The sequence below is a fragment of the Triticum dicoccoides genome, chromosome 6A (assembly GCF_002162155.2).
Source record: "Triticum dicoccoides isolate Atlit2015 ecotype Zavitan chromosome 6A, WEW_v2.0, whole genome shotgun sequence".
Lineage (NCBI taxonomy): Eukaryota > Viridiplantae > Streptophyta > Magnoliopsida > Poales > Poaceae > Triticum > Triticum dicoccoides.
Window position 1 is genome coordinate 575,683,034 of NC_041390.1, and position 9,300 is coordinate 575,692,333.

Consider the following 9,300-nt stretch of genomic DNA (forward strand, 5'->3'; position numbering starts at 1 on the left):
AAACGTCCGTCTCGTCAATGCCCAGTCGCAAAAGATTGACCTAACCGGACCCCTCATTTAGTCTCCTACGTCTGGATTGACCGGCACCTCTCATATTGGTATCGAATGTAGGGACGATATGAGGGCGCCCAGATGCGACCGGGCACCCCGCTCCTGGTCACAACGGTCCCACCTGTAGCCACCCGAAGCATGTTCCTGAACTGATGGCGGCAAGCTTCTCAACCGATAGAGATTTTTATTTTGTTCATCGAAATTTTACGACACATTGTGATACAAAAAAATGCCGTGGAAACGTCAATATTCTGTTTGTGAAGGAGATAGACCATGACTATAAATCTTCTTTGTGTTAAGCAAAGAAGATTCATAGTTACGGCCCATCTTCTTAACAAAGGGTGCAATGATAACCGAAGCTTATCACTTCCGCATGACCCGGCCTTGCGGTGAAGCCTGTATTTACAAGAAAATGAGTGGGAGTACTACAACATTTCTGATAAGTATATGTGAATGACATATTGTTGATCGGAAATAATGTAGAATTTTCTAGAAAGCATAAAAGAGTGTTTGAAAAGAGTTTTTTAAAGAAAGACCTCGATGAAGCTGCTTACACATTGAGCATCAAGATCTATAGAGATAGATCAAGACGCTTGATAAGTTTTTTCAATGAGTACATACCTTGACAAGATTTTTGAAATAGTTCAAAGTGGAACACTTAAAGAAGGAGTTCTTGCCTGTGTTGCAAGGTGTGAAGTTGAGTAAAGACTCAAAACCCGACCACGACAGAAAATAGAAAGAGAATGAAAAGTCATTCCCTATGCCTCAGTCATAGGTTCTATAAATTATGTTATGTTGTTTACCAGTCCTATTGTATACCTTACCATCTTTCTGGCAAGGGAGTACAATAGTGATCTAGGAGTAGATCACTGGACAGCGGTCAAAATTATCCTTAGAGGACTAAGAAAATATTTCTCGGTTATGGAGGTGATAAAAGAGTTTGTCGTAAAGAGTTACGTCGATGCAAGCTTTTCACACCAATCTAAATGACTCTAAGTCTCGATCTAGATACATATTGAAAGTAGGAGAAATTAGCTAGAGTAGCTTCGTGCAAAGCATTGTAGACATAGAAAATTTGTAAAATACATATGGCTCTGAATATGGCAGACGCGTTGACTAAATTTCTCACAAGCAAAACATGATCACTCTTTGGGTGTTAATCACATAGCGATGTGAACTAGATTATCGACTCTAGTAAACCCTTTGGGTGTTAGTCACATGGAGATGTGAACTATTGATGTTAAATCACATGACGACGTGAACTAGATTATTGACTCTAGTGCAAGTGGGAGACTGAAGGAAATATGCCCTAGAGGCAATAATAAAGTTATTATTTATTTCCTTATTTCATGATAAATGTTTATTATTCATGCTAGAATTGTATTAACCAGAAACATAATACATGTGTGAATACATAGACAAACAGAGTGTCATTAGTATGCCTCTACTTGATTAGCTCGTTGATCAAAGATGGTTATGTTTCCTAACCATAGACATGAGTTGTCATTTGATAAACGGATCACATCATTAGGAGAATGATGTGATTGACTTGACCGATTCCGTTAGCTTAGCACTTGACCGTTTTAGTTTACTGCTATTGCTTTCTTCATGACTTATACATGTTCCTATGACTATGAGATTATGCAACTCCCGATTACCGGAGGAACATTTTGTGTGCTACCAAACGTCACAACGTAACTGGGTGATTATAAAGGTGCTCTACAGGTGTTTCCAATGGTACTTGTTGAGTTGGCATAGATCGAGATTAGGATTTGTCACTCCGATTGTCAGAGAGGTATCTCTGGGCCCTCTCGGTAATGCACATCACTATAAGCCTTGCAAGAAATGTGACTAATGAGTTAGTTACGGGATGATGCATTACGGAACGATTAAAGAGACTTGCCGGTAACGAGATTAAACTAGGTATTGAGATACCGACGATCGAATCTCGGGCAAGTAACATACTGATGACAAAGGGAACAACGTATGTTGTTATGCGGTTCGACTGATAAAGATCTTCGTAGAATATGTAGGAGCCAATATGGGCATCCAGGTTCCGCTATTGGTTATTGACCAGAGAGGTGTCTCGGGTCATGTCTGCATAGTTCTTGAACCCGTAGGGTCCGCACGCTTAACGTTCGTTGACCATATAGTATTATCTATACTACTATATAGTGTATCAGTTTGAATTCAGGCATTGAAATGCATATCCAGCCGTTCATTAGGGACCATCCGACGGTCAAAAGTGCTTGGATTCGCAGCTACAATAGCGCTGAATGTCGATCGTTCGAGAGGCAGCCATGAAGTAGCATAGAGTCAAAACTATCTGGGTCGTTCTAGAACCAACCCACTGCATGTCTGCGACAGGTTGGAGCTAACTGAGTTTCCAGAGACCAGATTCCACACTCCTCGCAGCCCCCCTGGAGCAGCACAAATTATTTCAACAAAGTAGACTCGGGCAACGGTACATGTGGTTGATAGGTAGGTTGCTCCAGTGCTACTTAGTCTGACAAGTGGTAAAAGTAAGACGAAGAAATATATAGAAGTAAACAGATTGAACCAGTGCTGTTTTGGGTGGAAAGCTGTAGCAAGAAAAACAGTGCACCACCCACATATATGACGTCCCTGATCTGGTGTGCACTTTTGGATCAAAAGCTGTAGCAAATGTTACATTAAAACATAGCAATAGGTACCCAAATTTATGTATACTACACATTCTTTGCATGTGATAGTTATTGAGTATATGAACATGAGAAGCTTTCTTATTTAAATTATAGGCATTTGGTTCCTGCTTCTGTACGCGCACAACTTTCATTTGTCTGGAATCATTTTTTATAGGATTTCTCAAAGCTTACCATGTAGTGTTTTCTTCGGCCCAAGTCAACCCACAATGTTAAGACGCGCATTGCGCGTGCATACATAATAGTATGAGTTATGTATGTTGGTGACCGGATGTTGCTCGGAGTCCGGAATGAGATCATAGACATGATGAGGAACTCCGGAATGGTTTGGAGATAAAGATTGATATATGGGATAATAGTGTTTGGTCTCCGGAAGGATTTCGGAATTCACCGGAAGGGGTTCCAGATGTCTCCCAAAATGTTTAGGTACGAGAACACTTTATTTGGGCCAAAGGGGAAAGCCCACAAGGTTTTTGAAAAGCGCAAAAAGAAGTTTTGTGGAGTCCAGGGGCCAGACGCTAGGGTCCCTGGCGTCTGGGTCCAGACGCCGGGAACCCTGGCATCTGGCCCTGGAGTCCGAGAAGGATTCTTACCTTTCGGATGAAACCGACTTTGTGGAGACTTTTACTCCAAGTTTCGACCCCAAGGCTTAACATATAAATAGAGGGGTAGGGCTAGCACCCAAGACACATCAAAAAACACCAAGCCGTGTGCCGGCAACCCCGTCCCTCTAGTTTATCCTCCGTAATAGTTTTCGTAGTGCTTAGGCGAAGCCCTACGAAGATTGTTCTTCACCAACACCGTCACCACGCCGTCGTGCTGTCGGAACTCATCTACTACTTTGCCCCTCTTGCTGGATCAAGAAGGTGAGGACGCCATCGAGCTGAACGTGTGCTGAACGCGGAGGTGCCGTACGTTCGGTACTTGATCGGGACGGATCGTGAAGGTGTACGACTACATCAACCGCGTTGATAAACGCTTCCGCTTTCGGTCTACGAGGGTACGTAGACATACTCTCCCCTCTCGTTGCTATGCACCACCATGATCTTGCGTGTGCGTAAGATTTTTTTTAAATTACTACGTTCCCCAACAACCGCACCTTCACTTTGTGGGTCTCATCTCCGCGTGCACAAAAGGGAACAATAAGGACTTGGAGGATTGGCGCCGCCGTATATTTAGACTAGGTTTAGGTCCGATCACTTTTGTTTAATGAAATATGTCGAAGATGTAAGAGCATCTCCAGCCGCGCCCCCAATAGCCCCCCAGGCGACTTTTTACGCGCCGGCGCCGAAAAAAACCCCAGTCGTGCTCCCAAGACGCCGAAATCAGCCGGCTCGGCCTGTTTTTGGGCCCGGCGATCACAGGCCGAACCCGGCGCACTGGGGGGCGCTCGGGGGCTCTGGCGCAAGGGAAAAACACGCCTGGACCACATTGTCAGGTGAAAAGTCAAGCCAATCATCCAGATTCGCCTCCCACCACCCCACGCGCCCGGCCGCCACCTGCTGATCCCGGCGCCGCCCACCGCCCACCACCGCTAGATAGGCTATTCCCCGCCGGAAAAGAGATGAGGTTTCACCGCGGCAGCCTCTCCACCACCGCCCGGGCGGTTTTTCTGGCGAACTGGCCGCGCAGGGCGGTGTACCGGTGGTTGTGTGCCCACCACACCCGCAAGATGTTCAGCGATTTGCCTGCTCGGCAATGGACTCGGACGACGAGGAGGCGCTCGCTGCGCTGCTCGAGGAGGAAGCCGACGCCGACGTCCAGGAAGAGGAACATCTCATGGTCCTCGCCGCCCTCGCCGGCCTGCTCGCGAGCAATGAAAAGCGGCGGCGAGGTGGCTCGGCGCCGGGGTGGATGAAAGCAAAGAACCGACATCATCTGGAAGGCTACTGCATGCTCTACTCTGACTACTTCGCTGACGCTCCACTGCATGGCGACAAAGTATTTCGGCGCCGTTATCGGATGAGCCGAAAGCTTTTCCTCAGGATTGTGAATTCCATCCGGGAGTTCGACATCTACTTCAAGTGCAAGAAGGATTGCACCGGCAAATTTGGATTCACCTCAATCCAGAAGTGCACGATAGCAATGAGGATGCTTGCATACGGAGCTCCCGGTGATTAACTCGATGACTATGGGCGCATGGCCGAGTCCACGACCATTGAGTGTTTCTACAAGTTCTGCAGGGCAGTGGTGGCAGTGTTTGGACCGCAATACTTGCGAACACCCAATTCGGAAGACACTGCTCGGATCCTAGCACAGAATGCAGCAAGAGGATTTCCTGGGATGCTTGGAAGCATCGACTGCATGCATTGGAAATGGAAGAACTACTCATTTGCTTGGCAGTGGATATACAAAGGCACCAAAGGTGGTTGCAGTGTGGTACTTGAGGCGGTCGCCACACAGGACCTCTGAATTTGGCACTCCTTCTTTGGTATGCCAGGAACTCACAATGACATCAACGTGCTGCAGTGCTCCCCTCTCTTTGCCAAGCTTGTTGAAGGTCATTCTCCTCCGGTGAACTTCGATGTCAATGGGCGGCACTACAACAAGGGGTACTGCCTAGTTGATGGCATCTTTCTGAGATGGTCTACATTTGTGAAGACTATCTCAAACGCTATGCCAGGAGGTAAGAAGTTCCACTTTGCCAAGGTTCATGAGGCTTGCAGGAAGGATGTCGAGGGAGCATTTGGTGTGCTCCAATCTCGATTTGCTGTTGTTCGGTACCCCGCTCAGACCTGGTCGAAAGATCAAATGTGGGAGATCATGACTTGTTGTGTCATCCTGCACAATATGATCATTGAGAGCGAGCAGGAAGAGCCAGTGTTTGACACTCAACCATACTAGACGCAGGGTCCTCTTGTCCAAGTTGATCACCAGCTACCGGCAACCTGGACTACCTACCTCAATATGCGTCAGGAGATCCGAGACCCACAGATGCATCAACAACTGTAGCAGGATCTGGTGGAGCACCTATGGAGGCTCAAGGGCGACGCCTAGCTCGATGTGTGATGAAATATGAGTTTTTTGTTGAACATTGATTTTCTGTGATGAACTATATGATAAAAAATAATATTATGTTGACAATTCACGCCGAACTACGTCGAATATGGGCCAACTCGCGCCGATATCGGGCCATTTTTCACAGAAAGTGGGCCGAAAAGCGGGCACATTTGCATAAAAAATGGGCCGATATCGGCGCCTGGGGAGACGGCTGGGTGCCCAACCACCCCCAGAGCCGATTATACCGCCGGCTCGCCCCATGCGGCGAATTTTATGCCTCTTGGGGGGCCAACGGCTGGAGATGCTCTAATGAATGAGTTCTGATTTAAATGAAAATCATCCAATTTGCATGTAATTCGTACAATTTGTTCAAATCTAGTTTAAAATGTATCTGGGCATGGTTGGATGGTTGGCTGCCGTATCACTGTTCGTGGATCCATCCATCCGCATCCGCGAACATATATCGTGTCCGTTTTAAGGGCCAGCGTTGGAGATTCCCTTACAAGCACGTCTTCTGGAAAGCCAATCAAATAACTTTTTCTTTTTTTTGCGATAAAGCCAATTAAATAGCCGATGAACTAGCTAGAAACTCATTTAGCTCCAGATCTTCGACCCCCGACTTTATTTCTGTGTACGGCGTGTTGCCGTCCAGCCGCTCCGACGGCCACGGTATCCTGCAACTCTCAAACTGTGATTTTTGACAGTTGCGTGAAGTGTCCGTCCCGATTGTTGCAATCCAATCTTGTAATCTTGCGAGCAAATGCAAGTTATGGGCGCCAACGCCTAACCACCGCAACAGAGCCACCCTAGCCCCAGCCGAGGCGACTTCCGTACCTGCACGTCTCCCCTCCCCTCCCCGGTGGTTGGAGCCATTATAGAGGGCGAGGAGCATCATCATCTCCTACAGTCCCAAGATCCCAACCCCATCTCCAGCCTGCCCCCTCCCCCAGTCCCCAAATCCGTAGTCCCGCGCGCCGCGATGGAGGCGAGCAAGCTCAAGGCGGCCAGGCTCCTGGAGCAGATGAGCGCCCACCTCGCCACCGACGCCGGCAAGGAGATCGCCAACAAGGTCGGCTTCGTCTACCAGCTCAACATCTCGCCCAAGGTATGTATGATATCCTCCTATCCCTCTGTTTCCCCCATGGAATCCGCCTAAAGCTTGGTGCCCTCGGCCTCGGGGGTTCGATCTGATAACAGAAGATGGGCGTGGACGAGGAGATCTTCGTCGTGGACCTCAAGAAGGGCGCCGTCTCCACAGGTCCCAGCTCCCCCCGCCGCTCGATTCGTCCCGCGCGGGTTCTGAATTTCGGTTTCTTGGGCCGTGTTTCCTGAAGAAATTCTTCCTCTGCTGTGGTCTCGGCGTGCAGGGAAGTACGAGGGGACGCCGGACGCGGCCTTCACCTTCACCGACGACGACTTCCTCGCCATCGCCAGCGGCAAGCTGAACCCGCAGATGGCGTTTATAAGGTAAATAACTGCGAATAGAAGAATCAAGAACCTCACCGCTGATGATTCAGAGCTTTTTCCCCCAAAGGATCCTGGCTATATCATGCTCGATTTGCTGTGCTGCGCAGGGGCAAGCTGAAGATCAAGGGGAGCATCAGCGCCGCGCAGAAGTTCACGCCGGACATCTTCCCCAAGCCGTCCAAGTTGTAGAACGCCGGATTGCCGTGCCTTGCCCCAGTGATCGGTTAATAAAAGAGTCAGTTATGCTCGCGATGGCAATTTGGTGTGACCAGAGTGTAAGAGAGTTTGTTTACCTAGAACCACCACAAGAACAACAGAAGTTTCAGTGTCTGGAGTGAAATTCGTTTTCTTTGGTTGAGGAGACCACTAGGTACGAACGATGTGTACTGTGGCGATGATGATAGGCTTTCTCGATGGATCACCGTTTACTGTTACTCGGATGCATGCCCATTCTAGATTATTATAAACGGAACACCGATCGTACACGTCATGCTTAGTATCACATCTGAACGTACGGAGATGAGCCCTCAGTCTAAGCACTCGGCGACGCAGCCCATCGAACTCACGTCCACACCCATGCTCTCTAGGGATCCATGTCACTTTAGAGGAAATGAATTGTTAAATGTGAATACAAGACTCACGCGTACGACGTAAGAAATGAATTGTTAACTATGAATACAAGACTCACGCGTACCACGTAAGACTAGCCACAATGAAGAATAACATACATATATCGCTAGACTATGTTACTACCTTCATATAGTGGGTAGTAGCATAAGTGTGGTAACATACAGAGCTTCATTTATTAGTTTATAGACTCATATTGCATTGGGACATATGATGTTACAGTAACTAGCTAAGTTACCACAACTACCTTTCTCCTCATTGACTCATTGCCATATAAGCAAATTTGTTGAGTTGGACTCGATGTTACTGCTGAAGTTACTCCCACTGTGGCTAGTCTAACAATGGATACCTGTGCTGTGATATTTATTACTCCTTCTCTTAGTTTACAGGGGTACGTGTATCCTTAGGTTGTCAATTTGATGAAGCTAATATAAGTCATATATTACAAAAGAAAATACCAATATAAACTTCAGATGTTCTATTTTTAAAAGATATAATTTTTGTGTTATAGTTTATATTAGGGTGATAAAATTGACAACCTAGTATACGCATAGGATTTGTAAACTATAACGGATGGAGTATAGCTGTACATCGGACATTAAATGTTCTAAAGTGTCACTGAATCCAGTTAGACGACGAGAGTTTTCCACGCAACATTGAATTGGATTTGTACGGGAGGGACGAGTCAAGTATCGAGGATGTATAGAATTAAAAATCATGCGTCGGCTGGCAAATTAAAGAGTGGCGTGGCTACACTGTGTGTTGCGGGTAAGTGTAAGTCACTGTTTGTCCAGAGAGAATGTAGTGCAACGTTAAACAAAATTAGACTCCTTGGTATCTTGTTTCGATTAGCAGGGATACATCAGCAATAAGCATCACAACAGCAGCGGATGCTACTTTAACATTCCATGGAACAACGAGTAAAAACATTTAGGGTGGCATTGAAAAACTACATTATTCCTTGAAGGCTTCTGAAAACCGGCGACCTAGAGGCATCATGTCAATGTCCGGCGACCTTGATGCAAACAAAAAGCATAGCGATGAGATTCAGAACTAGAAAGGCAATGAATTGGATTTGGCGTGATTGGCCGCTGGTTGGTGAGTTTAGACATAGCATATAACAGGACCTACCACCATGTGGCTACAGAACGCCGTGAATTTAATGATTGACATACGTCAGAAACAAAGGAGAGTACAAGAGGATAAAGCTCGCAATACATTGCGGCTAATATAGTGGTTGAGAATCCCGAGATGCATGGGGGTTGAGATTTCAGTGGGCAGCGTCGCTGAGTGCTCCTATACAATTTCATATTAACACTACATTAGTGTCAAAAGCGTTCTTATATTAAAGTACTCTTCTACAGACATGCGTGAGATAAAAACAGCGAAGCGAGCAGGCCAATAGTAGGCACCAGTCGTGAGACCTCCAGTCTCTCCACAAGAATAGCATGCGTTCTTTTCCCGGCCCTTTTAT

At 46.8% G+C, this 9,300-nt stretch overlaps 1 protein-coding gene across 1 annotated transcript; it reads left to right on the top strand.

Moving 5' to 3' along the window:
* Positions 1-6,531: 6,531 nt before the first annotated feature.
* LOC119318096 (non-specific lipid-transfer protein-like 1) lies at positions 6,532-7,633 on the top strand. Its single transcript, XM_037592614.1, has 4 exons — positions 6,532-6,837; positions 6,930-6,990; positions 7,100-7,199; positions 7,307-7,633. The coding sequence occupies exons 1-4, from the start codon at positions 6,712-6,714 to the stop codon at positions 7,386-7,388; spliced, it is 369 nt and encodes a 122-aa protein (XP_037448511.1). The 5' UTR covers positions 6,532-6,711; the 3' UTR covers positions 7,389-7,633.
* The last annotated feature ends 1,667 nt before the right edge of the window (positions 7,634-9,300 follow it).

What these genes read in the sequence shown, in the direction of transcription:
- LOC119318096 (XM_037592614.1), top strand. Translation starts at nt 6,712, where the DNA reads ATGGAGGCGAGCAAGCTCAAGGCGGCCAGGCTCCTGGAGCAGATGAGC. An exon ending in AGCTCAACATCTCGCCCAAG is followed by an intron (nt 6,838 to 6,929) that starts GTATGTATGATA and finishes ATCTGATAACAG; the next exon opens with AAGATGGGCGTGGACGAGGA. An exon ending in GAAGGGCGCCGTCTCCACAG is followed by an intron (nt 6,991 to 7,099) that starts GTCCCAGCTCCC and finishes CTCGGCGTGCAG; the next exon opens with GGAAGTACGAGGGGACGCCG.